The sequence below is a fragment of the Pteropus medius genome, unplaced genomic scaffold, assembly GCF_902729225.1.
Source record: "Pteropus medius unplaced genomic scaffold, Ma_sr-lr_union100, whole genome shotgun sequence".
Taxonomy (NCBI): Eukaryota; Metazoa; Chordata; class Mammalia; order Chiroptera; family Pteropodidae; genus Pteropus; species Pteropus medius.
Genome location: NW_024349519.1, coordinates 26,064,811 through 26,089,613, shown reverse-complemented (window position 1 = coordinate 26,089,613; position 24,803 = coordinate 26,064,811). Strand labels below are relative to the sequence as shown.

Here is a 24,803-nt window from a genome sequence, read left to right as displayed (position 1 = left end):
GTGTAGAAGCAGCTAGAAAAGCTGAGCCTCACTGGGAAAGGTCTTGTATGCCTCAGGAGTTTTTAAAGTAGGAATGACAAGTTCAGAATAGTTTTCTGAGGAATGAAACTCTGGCACCAATATGAATGATAGACTAAGGGAGAGACCAACAAAGAGGCAACCAGTTAAGAAGCTATTTCTAAAGGCCAGGTGGGAAATGATGAGGATGGCAGTGAGAATGGAGATGAGAAGCTGGATTTAAGAGATGTGTAAAAGGGAGAACTGCCACTTTAAGCAAAACGACATATAACAAAACCAATTTTACCAAAAGCTAATTGATATAAACAGGAGTTAAGTCCCTATGGCAATTCATCAGTGTTATAACAAAACATTGAAATGAAAGGATGTTATTTGAAGACCTACTGTATTATTCTATTTTCAAGTACATTTGCCAAAAAGTAACTTCCTTATGGTAGCAAAAAGCTGTTTTTTTAAAATAAGGTAAACACAAACAAATTGTAAATGATACTACTTCTACTTTAATTCTAAATATATTTGCTTTTGTGAGCCTAAGTCTTAAGTTCCCTCCCTGAACAAAAAGCTAACTCTTACAGTGCTAACCTACACAAACACACACATGTACATAAATGTGTTCTGCTAATTAAGGGTGACGATCCACATTCTCACCTTTTTCCACCTGGGACTCTAGCTGATCCACTGGGGTCATAGAAGGAGCAAGCTGGAGCTCACTGGATATAATAGTGAGGGCCCAAGGTGAGGCACTTAACAGGTCTGTCATCAACAGAAAGGGGATGTCAGCATAGACCCTTTCAAGGTGCTCAAACTGTCACAAATGAAGACAAAAGGTCTGTCAGGAACTACATTAATCCATTTATTTTTTTCTGTTAATTTCTGTAACTTAAATGATTTCTAATATACTTCACAGTGATATACCTTTGTAGAAACAAATTTAACTGCAACATCGAATGGAAAGACGGTTTCTATTGTCACAGTTTCATCCTGCAAGAAAATGTAAAAGGCACATTCAATGGCTTTTCTAAATATTAACAATAAATAAAGTTTTAAAAATAGAAGGCACACAAAACACAATTTGTTAATAACCAATAAATAATCTCAATTTATATATTAAGAAGCTAGGATCTTTCTGTTAGATAATATTTGTAAAAATCTATGTAGTGAGACCAGACTATTTTTTCTAATTATCTTATGCTATTACAATAGCTCACACTGCAAAGTGCTTTCTTATACATTATTTTTCTCAGTATCTACTGAAAGTGGGCAAGGCAGGCGCTGTCACCATTTTACAGTAGAGGAACCGAAAGTTAAAGAAGATTTTAAGTGATTGGCAAAGTCAGTGGTGTCAAGCAGAGAATCTGGGTCTTCTGTCCAAGTTCTTTTCCTCATCTTGACTCAAAATGACTAAAATAAGTGATACTAATGATAATAAAAATAATGTAATATGACACTGTTATCATCACCATACATGTATTATGTAATGCTTATAACTCAAGGAAACAGATGCCATTATTACCACCATTTGAAGATGAAGATGTCACAGAGCTAGTAAGTGACAAAGGAAGAAAGTAAACTGAATCTGATCCTGGAGCCTATACTTTCAATCAACATGCTACATCTCCTCTCTACAAGAGTCCACTTAAAAAACAATAAAGTTATTATATCTCTGGAAACAAACAACACACTGTTAGTTGAGAAACCTTTAAAAAAGGTAATGTTGGTTAAAAACTCAGGCTCTAATGCCAGACAGATCTGGATTTTAATCCTGGCCAGATACATACTCACTAGCTGTGTAGACCTTGGACACAGTGATGTGACCTCAGGAAAGTTATATGGTCTCTTTAAGTCTCTGTTTCATAATCCTCGCAAGGTTGTTACAATAATTAAATGAGATAATACACACAAAGCACTTAGTGAAATGCCTAAATCATGTTTTTTATTATATGCTTCAAATTATTTCCTCTTTCAGTATCATCAAGCTATCTTTTTAGAAAGTATGATTGGTAGGATATATGACTTTATTTCAGCAGTAGGAACAAAGTGTGCAATGGTTCCATGCACAGAAAAGATCTATAAAAACAAAGAAGCAACTCAATGATTAGCTCACACTTGGGCAACTTTTAATTTTCACATGGCCTGCAAAGCACTCATGTACAGGTAAAAATGAGATTCAATCCAGTTCAGGGAAAAGAATTTACATTTAAATTTCCAAAAAATGTCTTCCAAATAACACTAGGACCTATAAGATATTTCATGAGAACAGAGCTTCTTGGTGAAATAACTTTGAAGATAATCACTATAACTATTTGCAAAGATTCTCAATACGAATTAGCAAATTAAATGCTATGCTATGTCCCGAAGTAAAATACCTGATTAATATCTTTTAACTCAGTATTGTCTAAACATATATGACTAATTCTTTTTTGTGTAACATCTTTTTCTATCCCAGAATAAGTGTCCCTTAAAAGCACACCTTAAGAATGGACTGGCTAAGAGAATACACATCCTCTTCTCTAAAAAAAGTGACATATACCTCAATAATTTCATGTCTTGAGAAGAGAACATTGTTAAAGATGCAGCAGCACACTGTTTTAGCCTGATTCCAGGATAGCTATTAGGTAGCAAACAATGATTTTAAAAAGGTAGAGTCTAAGTCCACCACACATTTCATTATAAGAAGCAGAAATGACATCCAAAAGTTAGGACTCTAAAACTGCACAGAACTTTAACATTATTATTTTGCAGATGAAGAAATTGAGGCCAAAGAAGTTACATGGCTAGACTGAGCTTCCAAGTTAGGAGGCAGTCCTGTGATTAGCACCCTTATCTCTTAATTCACCATCCTGGGTTTTTTTTATTACACCAGGCTAGGTGAAATTTTGACAGTATATTCCATGCCTTCCTCCCTCCCACTTGGGAAATAACTACTAATTTTAAGATAGTTTTGCCTCCTTGTCACCAATAAAACGAGCCTTGGTCCAGACTCTGCAGTAACTACACTATAAATCCCCAAATTGCTAGGCCTTCTCCTCTGTTGGACTGAGGACCCAATTCCTAAGAAACAGCTAAGACAACAGACAACAGGGCTGACAGGACAAAGAAGATACTAAATATCATAATTTTGCATTAATAAAAGAGGAGACAAGCATTAAATATAACATGGTTAAATCTATATAAAAACATGCCTTTCCCGCCCCCACAAATCCCTATAAAGAGAAAGAGACCAATAAGAAATATATCAGAGTTAACAGCATATGTCTGAGTTGTTGTGACTATGACTGTGATAGCTTTTCTATTTTCACACTCTTCTATGTGCACTTACCAAGAACGGTTTTCATAAGAATCAATTTTAATAGAAAAAAATATTTCATAAAGAGAGGCCTCCGTTCTTCCAAAACCTTCTACATGTAAGCCAACTTACAGGTTTTATCTAATGCGTGATTTTATAAACCAGCAGAAGTTTAGAGTCTCAAGACTTTATAGATCTCAAACTTGTTGATTCTCTATATGAAAAGCCATGTAGGCCACGTTTCTGATGTTTGAGCAATGAATACCTTATTACCTTGTTCATAATAAATATGATATTTTTAAATCAACGGATGTTTAATTAAAATTTATAATAGACTATAAGCACCTAACTGCCTATTTCATAGGTAAACTAAAATAATATAATAAGGAATATTCCACATATAATGCTTCTTGAAGTAACTAAAAAAAATACCTTGTGACATTTGCAAACAATTTCTTTTTCTTCAATAGTCGTATTGATCAGGTAAGAAACATACACGAGAAACATTCTTGAACCCACGGTTCCACAGCGAACATATAACATTTTTTCCAGCTGTAACGAAATTAAAGTATTTTAATTTAATTACATTACAGAGATTTCCTCTTGATATACATATTCATTCTAGGGTAATGTACTCACCTTTTAAAGTTCTAACTGGCTAAATTCCTGAACACATTTACAGGCTTTTCCTGTCACAGCGTAAGAGTGGGACCACTACTACTCCATCTTTTTTTTATTATTATTCTCAACTTCCTAAGAATTCTGTGTGTTCGATTTGAAAAGTTCACTGAAAGGTTACTGCACATATGTTACAAACTTAGGGTTATTTAGTTATTTTACAGGCAACTAATTCTCTACATCAGGGTCATCTGTTCTAAAATTCCTTGTATAAAAACTGCTTAAGAGATCTTGCAACATTTAAACATGTAAAATGTGAACAAAATGTGCATGAATTTTTTTTTTTAGTCTCAGGAATGCTGTGAAAATGCTCTGGAACTCACTATGTATTAAAAACTACAAGCTAATTGATTTCCTCCTCAGTCATTGTTGCCCAAATTTACCTGCTCCCCTGGATGTAAGTCTCCAACAGGAATGTCAGTGAGTAAAGCTGGGCAGGACTCATCGCACAGTTCTGCTCCATGAAGAGTCACCTGAGTTTTCTGAGTTAAATTGGCATCCTGTCCTAAAAGTGTTAATATTGGTGTTTTAAAATACAGAGAATTCAAACACAATCCTAACAATCAATACTGTAATAAAGAGCACTATATTATAGCCAGATTTTAAACTTCCTAGAATTAACACGACTTATGCTTATTCATATTGGATTAATACTGATCAAATTTTGAAAGGAATGTTTACCGGGTTTTAAACCAGCAGTGAGCTTCACGTCTCTGATTTGGGTCTTTTCATGGGACTGAACAGTCACAACCAAACAATACATTTCATTAGTCAGGGCAGGAGGGTCATGTCGCAGATGTACAGAAATGTTTGGAACTCTGGAAATGATCCTTTGGGGGAAAAAAAAAAGCTAAGTAACTGTTTAAAAAAACAAACTATTCAAACAAAGTATTTAAAGGAAATAAGATGACCTTTCCCCATCTGGCTAGCAAGGTTGACTTACATTGTGCTTGCCTGAATGATTACACTGTCCCAGTGAACCTCATTGTTGGGGAGCTTGGGTCGTCTTTTGAAAGAACGGGAGGCCTGTAAGGCTTCTTGAGATGAAGCAGCATCTCCTCCTCCTCCCTGCCAATTTAAAACCACACATCTTCCCGTCTCCTGGCCCAGAACCAGATCCACAGAGGTAATCTAGAAAAAGGAGGTCTATCAGAAATGCCAGCTCATTCTTATTTGTCAACATTTCCTCTCAACAAATCACATTGTAGATTGCTGGTCTACTGAGTTCATCTAGAAACCCAGGGTGTGACAGAAGTCCAAACACCTGCTGTTAAGAATTGTATCCTGATTATTAGCTGGGCAGTGGCTAAGAGTATGCTAGGTATCGAATTCTTCACCTTCAGAGATAATAACCTAACTTTCTAGCTAAGACACTGACTGTTATGATTATAGCACCTGGCAATGTGCCTGATGTAACAGATGCTTAATTAGTGGCTGCTAAGTTAAATAAATGAATGTTTTGGTAACCATTAACATATTCATAACTTAATTCCTAATTCCACATATTTTCCTAAAGACATCTATGATATTAGCAATGAAATTCTTTACTAATTGAATAAATGTTCAACTAAATCCATTAACAAATGTACTCAAAATACCATTAATTATGATTTACATCTAGTAGGCTTCCTTAGATACCTTGTAAAAAATATGTAATTAGAGATTTAGTTAAAATCATGAATTTCTTTTCAATGAATAAGCAAAAAACTCTGAATATTGGTTAATAATCAAATCAACGGATTCACAAAAATTGTTATAGGAATATTGGTAGTAGAGTCTTATATTTCTATCTTAGAAATGCTCCAAGAATAATTAGCCAACCATTCTCATTCAAAGCATGGAAAACATGCAATTAATGAGTACTTACTACATACTAATGACTATTTCAAGCAATTTACATTAATTGATTTAATCCTCATGAAACACTAAGAGGTAGCTACTATTATTATCCCCATTTTACAGATGAATAAACTGAGACACAAAGAGGTCAAGGAACTGCCCAGGGCCACAAGCTAGTAAGCTGGAACTTAAGCCCACATGGTTTGGCTCTAGAGTTTATTCTCAATAAAAGTATTATTTTCATCATATATTTCTGAATAGCATTTTAATTATCTACATTAAATGAGTTTTTTAAAATGTGTATCATTTTTTCTTTAAAAATACATAATCAGCAATGTTTAAATATCAAAATGACAAAAATCTTTAGACTGAATTACGTTATTACATAATTGCTATTTTACATATGTTTTTTGTTTAAAATTCCTAAGTGATTATGTCGCCATTAAAAAAATGAAGTTGGTCTTATGTACTAACAGGATTTGATGACTAATACGCTATTAAGTGAAAATAGCCAACTACTAAATACTATATACAGTATATTCTCAATGAAAGGAAACCTACCAAACCATAAGAATGGTTTCCCCTGAAAAGTCCAAGTGGAAGATTTTCATTTACTTCATAAACTTCTATACTGTTTAAAATTTTTTCTGACAAACACATATACTTTTACTATTCAAAATATCTTTTAAACAAATTTGATAACTAACCTCAATTTTCTTCCCAACATCTTCAGTTTTTGCAACAAATTTAAATAAAAACTTTCTTGTTTTACCAGGAACTAAGCACATCTTTCCCTGAGTCAAATTTTCTAAAACTTCACTTGCTTTGGATGCTTCCTGGATTACACAGAACTGGTTATATTCCTGAAAAAGAGGTTAGCAAGGGTCACAGTTTATAAATATCGAAATGTTGTATGTTTTGTTAACATTAAACACCAAATGATTTGGAGCTTGCTAAGTTTAACTCCACTAAAAATGAAGCATTATGAAGGGTTATTAATAAAAAGACATATTTTTTATGCCTAATGGAGGCATTTATCCGCTCTTTGCTGCCACAAGATAGACAATTCACTACATACAAGATGATTTTGAAAACATTTAGACATCCCTTTCCTGGAGAGACAAACAAAGACCTATTCTTTGTTGCAATGAATGCTATCATCTCCTTTTCTTAAGAGCTTTCTTTCTACTTGGCTTCTGTGGCACTAGAGTATCTCCTGTTTCTCATCCTCCTTGACAGATATGAGAAACAGGAGATATTATCCCAGCAGATGAATTATCTTCACAGAAAATTCTTATAGTTAAGTTTTATACTTTCCCTCTATTTTTCATGTCTATTCCATGCTTATAAAACCTAAGAACTTGCTTTTTTCTTATGATTTGTATCTTGAATTTCAAATAATACATACACATATTCAGAATATAATCTAATTTTAAAATCATTAAAGCATTGTAGTAGTCTATGTTTGTTGTTTTTTTAAAAAGGGAAGTAAATGGAATATCAGGATATAATAAGTAAAATAACAGTCCTTATATTGACCCTCTAATTCCATTTAGAATATTTCATAGTGAGCAAAATAATTATCTGTCCTCAGGGAGCTTACATTCTAGTAAGGAAGACAAGTAATTTACCAAATAATCACACAAACGTGAAACCACAGCTGTAACAAGAACTATGAATGGTTGTGCAAGCCTGGCTAGGTTCAACTGGTCACGTGGGTCAGGGGAGGTATAGCTGAGGAAGTGAGGCTTTAGAGGATAAAACATGAGGAAGAAATATGTGAAGAAAAGAGAGGAAGGAAGCTAATCAAAGTAGAAAACAAAGCATATACAAAAGCTCCTGTCCTAATACTGTATGATCTCACTTATATGTAGAATCTATAACTCACACAAACAGACGTAGAATGGTAGCTGCCAAAGGATGGGAGAAATAAAGAGATGTTGGTCAAAGGGTACAAACTTCCAGTTATAAGACAAATAAGTTCTGGGGACCTAAAGAACAGCATAGTGACTATAATTCACAACGCTGTGTTATATGCTTGAAAGCTGCTACAAGAGTGGATCCTATTGTTCTCATCACACACACAAAAGGTAATTATATGTGGTGATAGATGTGTTAACCAACCTTACTGTGGTGATTACATTTTGTAATATATGTGTATCAAATCATCATGTTGTGCGCTTTAAACTTATACATAATGTTATATGTCACATCTCAATAAAGCTGTAAAAATTAATTCTAAAATAAATAAAAGAAAGAGCTTTCGGCTTGGGAAAAAAAGGCCCTGTCCTTTATTCATCCTATCCCCATTCTTTATCCTCTACATATACTCAGCAATCCAGACTTACTTTTAAATGTCTCTATATCCCTTTATCTCCCACCACTAAAGCTAAACTTTTACAGGTCCACCATGATGCTAAGAATATTATAACTCTCAATAAATCCTTGCTGGTTAAAGGCTCAATATACTTTTTGGGTGACCAGAAGGTAACTAGCTATTAAGGAGCTTATAGCTGAAAGTTAGAATGTAACCTAATACTTGACTATCACACTATGCAAATGTCCAAATGTGGGAAATATAGTATGATCCCAATTCTGAAGGAAAAAAAAGTTGTGCGTGCACAGAAAATGTCTAAACTATTCAAGAAGTTAATAGTGATGAGCGCTGGGGAATGGAAATGGAAGAGTGTACATTTATACATTTACTTTTCATTTTATATCTATTCCACTTCATTTCTCTTTAACATCAAATATACAATAGTTTTATAACAAAAAATCTAATAAATGCTAAATTGTAAAACAAATGATTTTGAAAATTATATTTCTTCTAAACATGTTATTTGAAATTCAAGTTATATATTACAAAAAATGGACAAAGTTCTTAGATTACATAAGCATGGAACAAAAACAAAAATTAGAGTGGGGAAGTGTAAAACTTGAATTGCTGATATAGAAGTTGAGAACTAGAAATACATTAATTTTTAATTTGTTACTATGAAATCATTAAGACCTGAAATTTACCAAGCTTGTTTTTTCTAATTTAACATAAGCTACAAAAAGGTACACCCATGGTAAAAACACATTAAGGATACCATTACCTGATTATTAAAGCTGACGCAGAGCTTAGAAAACCTAATGGGATGTGGACAATCAGGCTTCAGATAGATATCAAACTGCACAGGAACATCAACATGAAAACTTGGGGCGTGAAACTTGGCCTTGCATTGTACTGGAAATATAACAAAAAGGGCTGAGTCACATACTACCACTGACTCTTAGACCCGCAAACACTATTCTCTGATCCACATTAACTCTGCGGAAAGGACACATTTACACTAGACAGTCTTACTGACTTCTGCACATGAAGCATTTCAACGGACATAAAAATAGCTCACTTTTTAAAAACAAACCAAACTTAAATAAATTTTAGCTCCAAAATCATCTTTAATTTTAAAATCATAGTTGCTCCTAAAATATAAATACAACTGACAAAATTTTAAAGGAAAAAGAACCATTTTGTTAAACTTATTTCAAAATACCTGCCCAGACGTTAAAGCATAACCCTTTTTCTGCATCTGTTCATTTTGTAGAAATAAGGATGATTCCCCTGAAATAATACCATAGATGTTGGCTACCCACCAAATGGCACAAAATCCTGTACTCCTATTGTGAAAACATTGCTGCCGGCCAGAGAAATCCGGTCCGCCCACAGCTTCTGAGCAGTTTTCACAGCTAAGATATCACAGTCAGGTTCAGGATCAGGACTTTCATTCTGCACCAACAGAGTTAAACATTCATTCAGCTAGTTATAAAAAATACATACATAGAAAGATATACAGATCTAGGTACACATATCCCTGTGACATATTTTATATAATGAAATTCTCACCTACCATTAAAACGTTTATGAGGTTCTTTTCTATCCGTGATTTCTGGTCATCTTTCAGAGTTGAAGCTAATATGAAGAAGGAAAAAATTATGACTGTAAGGCAGGCAAATAAGTCCACTACCCCCCCTTAAGGTATTAAAATATTATAAAATAAATATGTCTTCTAAGATGGCTAAGCCCAAATCCACAAAACTGACAGATGGCACAACTTTCTAAAAGTTATATACCCTTTATATATACTTGCATTGAATTCTACTTGAAAAATTACTTTATGCCATATTTTTAAAAGACAGAAGAATTTTGTTCTTAACGATGAGGCTCTCAATTCGCAAAGAGACTTGCACACAGTAAAAGCACTACCAAATATGAGACTAAATTATTCTTCCAATGTTAAGAATAACATTGCTTAGAGTGCTAAATTGTAAAGATTCAGAATTTTACTGAAACAACATCAAGTTACCTCTTCCAAGGAGTTCTAGGGAATAAGTAATATAATCTTTTAACTGGGCCATGAGGTAGGAACACTTCAGAGCTGTAGTCAATACAGACGTGAGTAGAGTCCACCATCCTTCACTGCGATAATCGCACATCACATAATCCAGCAACCTAGAACACAGAATATATGACAGACTGAAACCGCTTCACAAGAAAGAGTTTGAAGAGTTCAGGAAGTGCTTTACTCATTTTTTATATAAACTTCAGAAAAATCTTACTAAAATAGTTTAACAGGTATTTTCACATTTGGCTAATTCACAATTAGCTTGAAAACGATTGTAGCAACAGACAGTACTTGAAGAAAATCACAGAAATGAAGTTTAATAGAAGTAGAAATACATAGGGAAATAACAAATCCTCCAATACAAATTTTTGCTCTAATTCTGCTATTAATCAGAATACTTCTAAAAATAAATAGTGAATAAGACTCACTTCAAAGCTTTGGTATAATCCTTTGCATAATAATATTCCTCTCCCATCTGAACCACTATAAAGGAAAAAATATTTTATGTACATAATTAAATATTATTCAAAGTTGCATGAAATTGTAGCTTAGTATGGATACATACTTAGATGACTTTTCATTCTTGGACACTTATACTTCTTAAATTGTGCAACAGCATTGCTCAGAAGAGTTATTATTACTTCCTGTTAGAAAAGATAAAGTATAAAACATTCCAATAAAAATACTTTCATATTTTCCTTGAATACTGTAAAAATTATTTATATGGAAAAAAAAGAACTTACAGAGTGAACAACACTTCTCTCCTTCAGCTGAATGGCAAGAATTCCCACCTTTTCTTTTTCAGGATCAGAAAGATCAAAACCTGTATAAGATAAGACGCAACCCATTTTAGATAGCTCATTTAATATAAATCCACATGAACACAGGGTGTGTACACTCCTTGAATCCTTTACTTTAATATAATGTATTTAAAATTCTTAACCATTCTAGAATTTTAAAGATTCTAAATGACAGCTTCATTAGCATGGAAACTGCTCTGTGATCTCTGTTCTGAACAGATCATCACTGAGCTCAATATTCTTTTGCCAGGTAGAATCAACCACCTGAAGAATACCACTCTACGTATCACTCTCTACATAGAAGAAACTTCCTGGAGATTAAAGTAAAAACTTTCTTAACACTTAGGTTCAATTGCCACAGAAACTGCTCAAATTAAATTATGTATAAAACACAAAAATGATGCAGAGAAATTATTTTTAAGATGATAAAGTTAATGCTGTTTTAAAATGTCAAATCATTAAAGTTAACTGGAATTAAAATATTTAAACAGATCAGGGTGGCTTATTAATTGTATTGTTTAAGACAACAGATGTCCAAATGTTTTAATCATACCCACATCTTTGATTATGTTATTCTGAGATGTAGTGATACAAACAAAACCTCCTAAAAACTAAAGTACTGAAAATCTCTCAAAAAATGTTTTAAAAGCATACATTTTTACCTTAACGTAATTTGTTATGCCTAATGCAGGCAATGGAAAAATTATGACAGCAATCTTTGCCTTTTGAGGTTGAGAGAAACAGAAGGAGGGAAAAGTTATTTACTTAGTATTCCTTGTCGCCATGATCTTTGTCCATAAAAGTCAAGAACGCCTGTTTGTGTTTCTAGGGGATCAGGATTGGGATACGTTACAGAAGCCTGTAAATTAAAACACAATCCTAAATAAGAGTTTACGTAACTTATCACAAATCAACTCTGTCTTTGATAGAATAGTTTTCATTAATACAAATACTGAACACATTCAAATATCAAAATTGTGAATATTTTAACATAAATTTTCACAAAAACTAAAAATGTTTCATTTAATATTTAGGTTGCCTCATGAAAATTAAATTGAATAAATCAACCTGATTCTGATAAACGATTTCACAGTACAGCAAGTCCTCGAATAACATCATTCCACTCAATATCATTTCCTTATAACACTGATCAGATGCTGTAGGAACTTAATTCTTATCTATATCAATTAGCTTCAAGTCTCAGAATCTCTTGACAATGCTAAGTGAGGACTTACTGTAACTAACTTTTTTACAATTTTTTACCTTTGTTAAACTAAACCAGTACAAATATATCATAAATGCTTGATGCTTATTCTATATGTATAAGTACTTCTGTGTAAATGAAAATAATGTTATAAAGAGCTTAAAAAGAAAAACTATTTTCCTTGTTTATCACTAGCATTTAACTCCTGGTATTGGTGGGGGAGGGGTACTTTTAACACCAGAATTTACAAATTTACACTGCTTTAATTTTTTATAACTTTTCCCTTCTGAAACCAAAATGTAATACAAGTACATGTTGAAAACTGCAGAAAAAATCCAAAGATAAAAAGACCAGAAGTTTAAATTACTTATAAACCTATTACCATTGTTAACAATGTATACATTATTCTTCCAGATTTTCTAGGCAACCATTTATTATCAATTGGAATAATTTTTCACCCCGCTTTTTTTCATTTATATATATTCTATACATTTTACCATACCATTAAATATTCTAAAACATTATTTTCAGTTTCCTGCTATACCACATTTTAACAAACTCCTCATAGCTGCTTATCTTGTTTACTTTTTATATTATAATTACTAAATCTGTCAGAACAACTTTATAAATAAATCCTAGTACCTGTCTTTTAGAATCTCTTACCTGCACTAGGCTTCCAGAAAATGAAATTCTGGGTCAAAAGACATGCATGATTTTGAGGCTTCTCACATTATTATTTGACAAAAATATTTTTTTACATGCCAGCCAGGGATATTTGTTAATGCCCATTTCCTCATATCCTTATAAAATCTAGTTTTAATCACCTTTTAAAATATTAAGTTCAAATTACAATATGCGAAACTTTTAAAATATAAAACATGCGGTGATGTTACATACAAATAACATGGTAGAAAATAGTCTAGTTATATCATAATTTAATGGGGTAAAATCCATTTGAAGTACTGATATGCAAACTACTTTTGGAATATTTTTTTAAGTAGTACTTTTGATAATAGTCACCTATATTCAGAGAAGAAAACTGCAAAATGAAAATACAGTGATATAACTATATGAATATAAAAGTATTTACGTATGTACACGTCATGTTCCTATTTTAAAGGTACTTACAGGGAAACTTATCTAAATATAATTATCGAAGAGAAAGGCAATATGAAATGTCAAGCTTAAGAAACTATGCAATTAACATTATGCCTCAAACAGATTCTTAAGAGTTTTCCATAGAGGAAAATCCCAGGAAGAGAACTAAGTCCAAAGTTGTCCTCTCCGGTGGATCAAAGTAAAGCACATGCCTTCAGGGTCCTTCAAACTCCTACAGACATGACCACAGAAACAAAAACACTGGATTTACAGTGTGACATGGATTAGACTGTGGCTTCTATTTTAAAGTAATTTTCTCTTCTTTAAATCACTAACTTACTGACAATCACAAATCAGTTCTTCAAAAAAAAACTTCTGTTTAATTTACAGGTGAAAATGGAGTAATCAGGCTAAACCTGAAAATAATCATAATTATTTTTTCATAAATTTCTGAAAATATAAAAGAGAAAAATGGATTATACTCAAAGGCTTGGAAAAAATTACCATCACCAATCACCCTTATCTTCTTTCAAGAGAAGATGAATCCATTTCCTAAATGCCAGATAACACGGGAGTCGGTAACTTACTTCATGGCTACAGAGGGTTTTTGCGAGCTGTTTCCGTTCCTGGGCATAGTAGGCTGCCTGCTGGTAATAGAAACCAGGATTCTGAGTTTGAATAGCTGTCAACCCTAACTTAATAGCTTCATCAAACAAATCTCCAAAGGCCTGGAATCTTAAAGAAAAAAAAAATCAAGAAATAAAAAAAAATGAAAAAGGAAAGAAAAGGCTTACTTCTATAATTATTCATCCTGGAACCATAACCTTAGCAGATCGTATTTAAAGACTGCTATTGATGAACTATAAATTGGTGGGATTTCTTGCGTAAATACTAATAAATATTAATTGTAGGTTATAGATAAATTCTGTATTTAAGTCAGCTCTTCTGTGCTAGCAAGTCTTTATAAATATACCATCAAACTAGTAGTTCCTACCACTCAAATAAATACATCCCTGTTTCTGGGAATAATTTCGTTTTAGCAATTTTTAAGCAGCAGTCTCAAACAGCAAGTTTCATGTCAACAGGGATTTTGTTCTGTTCACTGCTACATTCTCAGTACCTAGACACATGGTAGAAACTCAATAGATGTTGAATGAAAGAGATGGTACCATGAATTAAGTGATTTCCATTAAGGAACTGTATGAATCAATATCTATTACTGGAAATATGCTGAAGTCTAGATCATTAAAAATCTACTTACTGACAAAAATCTTAGTTCACTTTAGAACCAAAGTCCATGCTAATTCCATCCCTTCAAATCCCAAGTATTTTTTTTTAAACATTCTGAAAGTACAATTTAAAACATACTGTTTAGACATCCATGCAGCATGCTCAAAAGACAACTCTGCACTTCCGATTTTTTTCTTACACAAGTCGATGTGTTTTCTGAACTGAGCAATTGCATCCAATGGCGTGTTGTGCTGAAAACACAGCCTACAGATCTGCAAAATGTAAAATGAACCCCAAAATAAAAAAATCAGTCAAAAGCCATATTCATTTAAAAATGTGTAAAATTTGAGACTAACTTTAAAGACTATAAAGTTTCCACCTCTGAAGTTCTTTGCGATAGAACTGATTTTCTCTATCAGACTGGTTATGCTAAAATCAAAGGTTATGCCCCTTTGATAAATGAAATAAATTATTCAGTATTTGTACTGAACCTATTCTATACCTTAGAAAAGCCTTTTAAAAGTATAGAATAAATATATGTACCCAATGAAGAGCATAAAATATGGGCAAATATAAAATATCTCCAAAAGGAAACTGAGAAAAGACAGATTAATTTTCAGTTTTAGAACAGTCAGAAAGCCAAAGATTTTCTGTAGCACAATCAGAGCACAGTAACCTCCATATAAAACAAGGATTACAAAAATTCTTAAAACTGTTGATCAGGGATGCTATTTCATAGCAGTAATAATATATGTATATGTAGGGTAAAAGGAAAAACAGAAGAAACAAAGCTTAAATTTATTTCCATATGCTTATTACTAGTTTTAATTTTATTTTTTAGATACAAAGGCATTCATGAAAAGTTAAGCCTCACATCTATCTCTGTCCCTCAGCCATCCAATTTCCCTTTCCAAAAGTAACCAGCATGTTTCGTGATATATTCTATGCACAAGTGTGTATGTGCATTTATATATAAAGTATTATTTTTATACAAATAGCATCTCACTAAATAGGCTGCTTTGTGCCTTACTTTTCTCACCTAACAATATATCCTGGACCTCATATCATATCAGTATGTAGAGTTACCTCATTCTTACTAGTCGTATAATATATTCTATTGTTTGGAGTTACAATTTATATTAACCAGTTGCTTATTGCTGGGTTGTTTCTAATCTTTTCCTCTTACAATATGCAATAAATATCCTCATATATGTAATTTTCAAGTCTTAACACATGTGAAATGAAATTGCTGGGTAAAAGGGAATATCCATTTTAAATTTGTATGGTCACTCCAAAAATATTCTCTGTAAAAACTGGACCAATTTACACTTACAGAAATAATAAATTAAAGGGTCCATTTGCTTTCAGTTTCAACCATCTTTAAACGATGAGTATGGAAAGATTAAAAGCAAAACAAACGGCTCTCCCTTGCCTTCTGGGAGCATCTATTTCTACCATATCCAATCCTAAAATGGATAAATAACACATATAAAAGTTTCCTCAAAGGTGACTACATGCGTCTTTCCTATGGCTATGCCATTAAACCAAGGAAGTCTTACATAGTTCTAATATGTTGCACCTTTTAAAATTCAATGATATAGGTGGCTTTCTTTTCACTTATTCCTGCTCCCACTCACACAAAAGACCCTCCTAAAGAAGTGAGAACTATGAGACCCATAAACTCAAAACCAAGCATTACAACCAGTCTGCTAAGAATCAGGCATCTTTGAGATAAAGAACATAAGAGAGCATAATTAAATACTTTTCAGAGCAAGTAACTAATTTCGATCTTCAATTTTTCTTTTAAAAGATAATCTGATACTTAAAAATAAATTTTTATTTGAATGTAGAACTATTACCTTGTAGTTTATAAATCCTGCCATAGTCTTAATTTCCAGAATATTAGTTTCATGGGCTCTCAATTCATGTACAAGATTATAGGCGGTCCTATAATTCCTAATATAAACATGGAAAGGTGGTTAATTATAAATATTAAGAAAAGATTCCTAAAAACAATATTATTAGAAATAAGAGATAATATTAACTCAACATTTCTTAGCACTCAAAAGCTCAATAACATATATGTATTAATCTCTGATTTCCTGAAAAATAGTATGTTGATTAATAATGTGTGAGAGGATTCTATGACTTTTCACTAAAAATAGTACCATCAGGTGCACACTGTGCTGTCATTAACATCTGTCAATAACGGACAATAAGTTGAAAAACAAAATAAAGTGAACAGTTGTCCAGAATTAAATTTAAAAATTAGCATTCTGTTAAAAAGATAAGCATTTCTTAAAAGCATCGTCATGAGCTCAAACAAATAGAAACACGAGCCAAAAGGTGCTATCAAGACAGCACACATCAACAGCTTTTAAACCCAAGCATCTCTGGCCTCCGGCACAGGCTGGAGAGGGGAACTGTCCTTAGGACCACTCGCTGGTGCTGAAGGAGAACATGTGTGAGAAAGGAGAGCCTGGTAGGAGGAGGCCTTCCCTGAATGTGGTAGGTAATGAGGAAATCTCAACAGTCTTCTGCAAAGAAAACTGTTCACTCTATACAGAAGTGCCAGAAGTATCCATTGTTCATGTTGAGCCCTTCCCACTCCCAGTGCACAGACTCAGCACTGCCATAGCCCAGACCTCATCAAACTGGATAACAGAGGTTGCTCTGCCCAAAGGATTCCCTGAAACCCTGCCTCCCCCAACTCACAGCCCCACCCAACCCACATCTAAGTGTATCATCAACGAGTCAGGTGCTCCTTCTTGAGCAGCGCCTAGACTCACACTGGAGGCAGCTGGCCTCGGTTTCTGGTGTGGCCTTTTGAGGCAACTATAAGCACAGCATCTGTGGTATCCTTACTGAATCTTAACAGGGCTCCGGAGGGGCACAGGCTTGGGCTAAATCTGGCCTGCAGCTGAACCCCTCTCAGGACTGTGTCACTGGAAACCTACTACACAAATCTACACTAATAAGATCGAGAGATTTAGGAGCTTTGCTTAGCACATAGAAATAGACATGGAAAGATAGCCAAAATGGGAAAACAAAGAAGCAGAAACCATAAGAGAGAACAGAACAGACATCCAGGAATAATGGAGTCAAGTAATCTAACAGATGCAGAGTTCAAAACACTGGTTACAAAGATGCTCAATAAACTTATGGGAAGTGTAGATGAATTCAGTCAGAATTTCAACAAAGAGATAAAAAACATAAAAATGGAAATTACAAAAGAGAACCAGTCTGAAATGAAGAACACATTATCTGAAATGAAAGTATATTAAATGAATAAAGGAATAAACAAAGTGAATAAAAAAGAAGATCAAATGACCTATATAAAGGATGGAAAAGCCAAAGACAATCAAAATGGCAAGAAAGAAGCAGCCAAGACAATAATGATTTAAGGAGCCTATGGGACACTATTAAAGGTAAAAATCTCCACGTCATGGGGGTATCTGAAGAAGGAGAACAAGATGTTGAATATATATTTAAAGAAATAATGATAGAAAACTTCCCTAAGCTAGTAAAGGAAATAGACATACAGAAAGCTCAGAGAATCCCCAAAACCAGGAACCCAAAGAGGCTCACACCAAGAAACATAATTAAAATTCCAAAGGTTAAATGCAAAGAGAGAATCTTAAAAGTAGAAAGAGAAAAGCAGATATTTACCTACAAGGGAGCACCCATAAGACTGGCAGCTGATTTCTCAAAAGAAACTATGCAGGACAGAAGGGCTTGGCACAAAATATTCGACATGATGAAGACCCAGCATCTACAACCAACAATACTTTATCCAGCAAAGCTATTGTTTAGAGTTGAAGAACAGATAAAGAGCTTCCCAGACAAAAATAAGCTAAAAGAATTTATCATCACCAAGCCAGTATTACAGGAAATGTTAGAGAGACTTTTTTAAGAAGAAACATGTATTGAAAACAGGAGTAAAGAATGGTAATAACTACATTCCTATCTACAAGTACCTCAAATGGAAAAAAGAACTCCAACCAAAAGATAGAGTGGCTGAATAGATAAGAAAACAAGATCTCTACATATGCTGCCTGTATGAGACTCACTTCAGATTAAAAGACACACAGACTAAAAGGAAGGGGGATGGAAAAAGACATTGCCTTGATGGACCTAGAAGACATTGCGGTGAATGAAATGAATCGGATAGAGAAAGACAAATATCGCATGATTTTGTGTACATGTGGAATCTAAAGAACAAAATCAACAACAACAACAAAAGCGGAAATAAACTCATAGATACAGAGAATATTTAGAAGGCTACTAGATGGGAGAGGGGTTGGGGGACGGCAAAAAAAAAGGCAAAGGGATTAAAAGGTACAAATGGATAGCTGCAGAATAGACATGGAGATGTACAGTGTAGCATGGGGAAGATGGTCAATAATGTTGTAATAAATATGTAAGGCGGATGAGGGGTACTAGATTTAGTACCTCTGATCAATATGCTATACAACTGAAACTGGTATATTATTGTATGCCAACTGTAAGGGGAAAAAAACTCACCAAATTATACAATGTAAATACAAGCAACTAATTGTCTATTTTATTTCAATAAAGACCAAAAAAATAAAATAAAATAAAATCGGTTGAATAAAATAAATATACTATATACCTTAACAAATTCATAGTCTGATTTAGATAATGTGTAATATATATTTAATTTCATAAACTAGTCAACACAAGAATTTTACTGAATATACAAATAATAGTCAATAGCAAAATTTTTAATATTACATGCCTTTAGATCATGAAATTTAATTAAAGTAGAGCAGCAAGCCTTATAACACCATGAAATTTACTTCTGAAAATGGAATTTTTTTTAAATCCCAAAATATCATATTCTATTCATCTCTAGACAACCAAATACTACATACCTGAATCTAAACCAACATAAACATTTTAAAATTAAAGTTTGGTAGAGATTCAGAAATTGCCAATAATATATGGTTGACATAAAGGTAAGAAAAATTTAGTTTGACAACTATTAAAACTTACTTCAGAGCATTTTGTGTATCTTGCTTCAACTCACTGAAGAAAGCTATTTTGAACTGATGTCTAACAAATAAAAGCTGAAAAACAACAGAAAAAAAATCATTCTTACACATATTCTCTTAATGTAAAAAGTATAGTGTTTATGAAGAGACATAACATGAAAGAAAATATTCAAAATTAAAGCTCAAGAATTACTATTCCAATAAATAAGTACAGCTAAGAAAACTATAAAAGTTATCTTTAAGAACTTTAAGGGCAAAAGGTACAAAAAGTAATACATTTTTAAATGCTTTAAAAAAATTTTAAAAGTACTGAAGCCATTTTAAAAAATCAAAGTATTAAAGATACTTAATATATCACCAAAAATAATCAGAGATGATTAATTTGCTCTAGAATGCGCCCATAATTTCCTTCTTTAGGAAAAAAACACATACCTGGTGTGTTGTTTTATTCAAAAATTCTTTATGAGATTTCACTCGTCTGATCTCATTATAGTAATAAGTTTGTGCATGTTCATAAAAGGCATTTTCTAATCTGTTTTTAAAAAAAACATTAAAATACTAAAGTTACTTTAAACCAAACTGTTTTCAAGAATCATATCTGTAAGAAATGAAAGTAAAATTCTGAGTTTTTCTCATGATTAAGATAAAAAGTGAAGCAAATTATAACCTGCATTTCTAGATTTAAAAAGTCTAAAACTAAGACTCCTTAAAGACCATTTAAAATTATTTACAATCCAAAAAGTAACTGGTAAAGATAACTTTTTGTAGTTTGTAAAAATGAGTTCATCTCTAAGATTACTTCTCTCTTTATCATTTTATAATAAGAAGTCTAAAGGAAACAAATATCCAATATTCAATTAGATTTGACTATTTATGATTTTAATATTTAAGGTTTAAAGGATAAGAAAACTAATGGGAAAAAGACCAAAAATGAGAATCGGCAAATAAGGTGAAAGAACATTTGTATGATTTAAATCTCGCTTCATTCCATAACTTTGAGATTACATAGAAACAAAGAAAATCTGGCCAGAGACGGATAAACAACTCAAAGCTCCTCTGTGACGTGAAGTATTATTTTTCAAAAATATCTGCCTAGGCCATGAAAGAAAGCTAACGTCACAGTCAGATAAAGGTGGAAGTTCAAGGTTTCTCCTCAGAATAAAACAGAATTTTGAAGTTGTATTCAAAGGGTTTAAAAACATCTAAGAAAGTATGTAAAAAAATGGATAAGTCAAAAATTTTTTAATTAGATATATTTTAAATTGGACTTTCTGGGTTAAGATTTTTTATTTTTGAAGCTACGGTTTTAAATTTTTTAAAATATGAAAATAATTTGTTAGATTTTAACTTTGAATGTTTGAAAGACTTTTGATAACCTAAGCTGAACTTTAAAGTTTTATAAATGAGTAACAATAAGACACTGACTAGAATGTCTAATCTTATGGTAGCTAAAAATATGTCTATAGGTTATTCTGAATGATTAAAGAAAAATTCTTCTCAACAGAGAAATCTGTATTATTAATCTAGATTATGTCAGTAAAGATGAAAGATAAGCTTGGTTTCAGTTTTCAAGTTGGATGTGTACGCAGAGATAAAACATCTCTAAACAGCTATACAGAGAATTAATAGCAAGTCGTAAGCCTGATAAATCCTATTATTTCCTCTAAACTTAGTTATACAAAATCAAATCATTCTCTCCCTTTAAATATAACATTAAATAGTTATAGAAACATTCCTGAATATACAATAAGTATAAGACTTTCCCTAATTCATACACTTCGATGCTATTTTAGGGTTTTGTTTTTTTTGAGAACGACCAATTTAAAACATAAACAAATAAATGACAGATCTTGTCAATATATGAGGAGGTTAGTGAGAAAACCAATTCTTTTAGCAGGTTTCCAACATCATACTGTTAAGGTAACATCAAACAATTAAGAATGCTTTTGGGGAGGAAACAGACTTTGAGTTTGACTTTGAAATCTACAGCGTAAAATCCAACGAACTGTCTTCTCATTTAGTGATTTAAACTCACTGAATTTTAAATACCCATGCTCTTTCATGATGTTCCTCTGTCCTCAAATAACCACTACTTCCTTCCCCCACATCTAAACCTCCGCTGTACAGCTGCAGTCCTTCCTCTCTTTAAAGCCTTCCCAGGCCACATCTATCCATTTGTTCTCTGAAATCCTACAGGACTTACAAACTGTACCACAGGTTTTACACTTGCAGTGCTCTGTGGTATTTATCATGGATGTTTTCAGTCTCTTTGTAGATTAGTCCCTCCATGAAGGGAGGAACCTAATCTTGTTTCGAACCATGTAAGACACACACACAGACACACATACATGTATTTATTCACACACATATAAAACACAGACATCTACACTTTAAATTTATTATTTGACCTGTCTCCAAATAGAATTTCTCCTACCAGATAATTCACATTAAAATTTTGATAATAAGCAGCTTCCTACTGTAGTGATTTATCAGAGGGTATGTGGTATTCACTCTGCAAAATTCATACAAGGTTAATCTGGAGTCCCCTTTCTGCTACCACTACACTAGCACATTAATTAGGCACACTTTTTAAAGTATGCAAACATATAAGTCTCTATAGATTAACTTTGAAAAGACACGACTAACACTGAGAAATAGTTACTGGTTTTCTGGTCAAGAACATTCAAGCTTCTAAGCTACAGATGCAAATTTAAGTCTAAAAGAAGCTTTCCTGAATTTTGCCAACTATTTAATAGGGAAAAATATTCATTACCTCTAGGAGGCAAAGAAAACTACTGTGTACTTAAAAGGAAGTTACAATTGAAGATAGAACCTGAGCTTAAGACTGAAAACAAAGGGAGTAAGACCAACAGAAGCAATAGCAGCAAGAGTGTCACACTCATTACATCCTTCTTTTCCCTACAGCTTTTTCAATAAAGGGAGAAGGGAGAGTCACCCATATCTTCGATACTGTCCCACCCATCAAAATGTATACAGCAGTCCCAATTCTTATAAAAAAGCAAACAGACCAGAGGCCCAAAATCTAATCAAATGAATCTGCATATGTGTATATGTTGTTTTATAATTCTAACAAGTTCAGACCCATTTAAACTTTGTTTGAAATAATTTTAGTCAGAAGGTTGTTTCCAATAATTTTAAGAGTATAATTGATGATGATAGCAAATAACTATATATACCACACATTTAAACTGGTCTCAAAAAAGAAAATAATGCTGAGACACACTTTCTCTACAGCACAACTTTCCTCTGACTTATTAAAATGTCATCTTTGTTTTGAAAGGCAAAGTACAATTTTTAAAAAATCTGCTGCTTAGCATGACACTGACAGCCTGTTTTCCTAAGAGGAAAAGTCTGAGAATTTAGAACACTTACCTTTTCATAAAAGAAAAATGCTTAACTCTTAAGTGTGACAATTCTAAGTATTTTGCATTGAAATCATCAGTGAACCTCAGAAATAGAAAAGTTTCTCCCACTCAATACATTACACAAGTTTTATAAACATTCTATCACTTCAAGACTTTAAACGAAATTAATCAAATCATGGACAGCTTGTATCATGTGTACTAAATACATCAAAATGTTCTGAAAGCACACAATGAGTGAGGGGGCCACCAGTAACTGTTAATTCCTCCCAGATCAGAGTATGAAGATAGATATTCAGCAAATATCTTGAGAAAATATGAAGATGAAGAAAGGGTCTAATAATGTCTTCCGTCCTCTCTAATGAACTGCCTCATGCACCCCTGTGCTCACATCCATATTTCGGAGGTCTTGGATCCAGAACACTTGCTTTTTACATCAGTCATTTTGACACTGCACTCCTATTTAAATGTTCCATTATTCCTAGACCACAGAGGTTAAGGCCAGAAGCCACATCCTGTTTCTTGTTTCCATAACAATACTAAATTTGAAATCTGAGGAGATGGGATCACTGAGCATTAAGGTGGGGCTCTCAACCTCATCACTGTCAATGTTTGGACCAGGTAACTTCGTTGTGCAGGGCTGCTCCTGCACTGTAAGGTGTATAGCAGTAACCCTGGCTTCTACTTACTAAATGCCAGTATAGGATACCCTCTGTAGTGGCAATCATAAATGTCTCCAGGTATTCCCAAATGTGCCCTGGAGGGCAAAATCACCCAAGAATTACTAGGTTGAGATATAGGATAGAGGACAATGACTTTCTAGAGGCTGCATGAGAACTAAGCCTTAAAAGCTGAGTTAAGAGAGCGCCTAATAAGGGGTGGCTGGTGTGAAAGCACACTGACAAGAAACAACATTGTGAACAGGGAACTACTGAAGCACAAAGGACAAGGAGGAATTGTAAAGGCCCAGGGAAGTAATCTGAGGCCAGTTGGAAGGCTGGGATGAGGGCAATAGAACAGGCAGTCTGCACATGCTACCAGCTATCTAGATATTGCCCCTCTCTTCTCTGTGCTCCCTGTGGGTTATAAGCTCACATTTAAAAACTAATTCATTATCCTTTTCCTCTGTATTCTGGGCAGTCATCTCAATTTGACTATCAATTTGATTTTCTATAATATAGATTTGACTCTGTATTGCTTCCAGTGTGGAGATTTATTTTGCCAACTGCATTTAAGTTTTCTTGTACTTTATCTTTTCATTTGACTCTGTTGCCTTTTCGTGTTCTTTTCTTCTGAATTTACACTTCTCTTTCCATGTCATTTACATATCAATGAGAATACCATATAACTTCCCCATAGATCACTTTCAGAAGTTTGCTTCTGAGAGATAGGAACAAATACAAGAGAAGCAATAATCAAAGATAAACTAAACTGTTCTTGAGTTTAAGGACACTTGTACAGAATGAAAGAGAAAAGCATTTTATAGTTAAAATCAATGAAAATACTCATATCTAAATAGGTAACAGTCAGAAACATAATTCTATAAACCATCTCTTCTGCAACACTAAATGCTAGAAAAAAATGGATAATGGTCACATAATTTGTGAGATGTTGTAACCCCAAGTAATATGCCCAGTTTATACACAAGCTTTATGAAGATATTTAAGATATGGTGGGGCTCAGACCCTTCTTAAAGATTAAATATATACATCATCATATTGAAAATGAAGCAAAACATAGGCCAGAAATGGAAATACTGTCATATAAAAGAACAAATAAGTCATAAAAGGACATACGGTAGTTACCGAGAAGTACATTAAAAAAATGTAAATTATTTAAAAATGAAATTAACCTAGATGTACAT

General features: G+C 33.1%; 1 protein-coding gene across 2 annotated transcripts in view; it reads right to left on the bottom strand.

Moving 5' to 3' along the window:
* TRAPPC11 (trafficking protein particle complex subunit 11) overlaps window positions 1-24,803 on the bottom strand; it is a 41,864-nt gene that overhangs the window by 10,987 nt on the left and 6,074 nt on the right. For both annotated transcript variants that reach the window (XM_039882618.1, XM_039882619.1), the window contains exons 6-25: window positions 19,989-20,088; window positions 19,558-19,631; window positions 16,401-16,497; window positions 14,680-14,813; window positions 13,899-14,046; window positions 11,775-11,868; window positions 10,953-11,032; window positions 10,775-10,853; window positions 10,638-10,692; window positions 10,171-10,316; window positions 9,715-9,776; window positions 9,461-9,593; window positions 8,920-9,050; window positions 6,529-6,684; window positions 4,926-5,113; window positions 4,664-4,812; window positions 4,366-4,487; window positions 3,737-3,856; window positions 934-999; window positions 667-823 (exon numbers count right to left, since the gene is read on the bottom strand). In XM_039882618.1, the coding sequence (XP_039738552.1) occupies window positions 667-823; window positions 934-999; window positions 3,737-3,856; window positions 4,366-4,487; window positions 4,664-4,812; window positions 4,926-5,113; window positions 6,529-6,684; window positions 8,920-9,050; window positions 9,461-9,593; window positions 9,715-9,776; window positions 10,171-10,316; window positions 10,638-10,692; window positions 10,775-10,853; window positions 10,953-11,032; window positions 11,775-11,868; window positions 13,899-14,046; window positions 14,680-14,813; window positions 16,401-16,497; window positions 19,558-19,631; window positions 19,989-20,088 (2,291 nt within the window). The remainder of the gene's footprint in view (window positions 1-666; window positions 824-933; window positions 1,000-3,736; window positions 3,857-4,365; window positions 4,488-4,663; window positions 4,813-4,925; window positions 5,114-6,528; window positions 6,685-8,919; window positions 9,051-9,460; window positions 9,594-9,714; window positions 9,777-10,170; window positions 10,317-10,637; window positions 10,693-10,774; window positions 10,854-10,952; window positions 11,033-11,774; window positions 11,869-13,898; window positions 14,047-14,679; window positions 14,814-16,400; window positions 16,498-19,557; window positions 19,632-19,988; window positions 20,089-24,803) is intronic.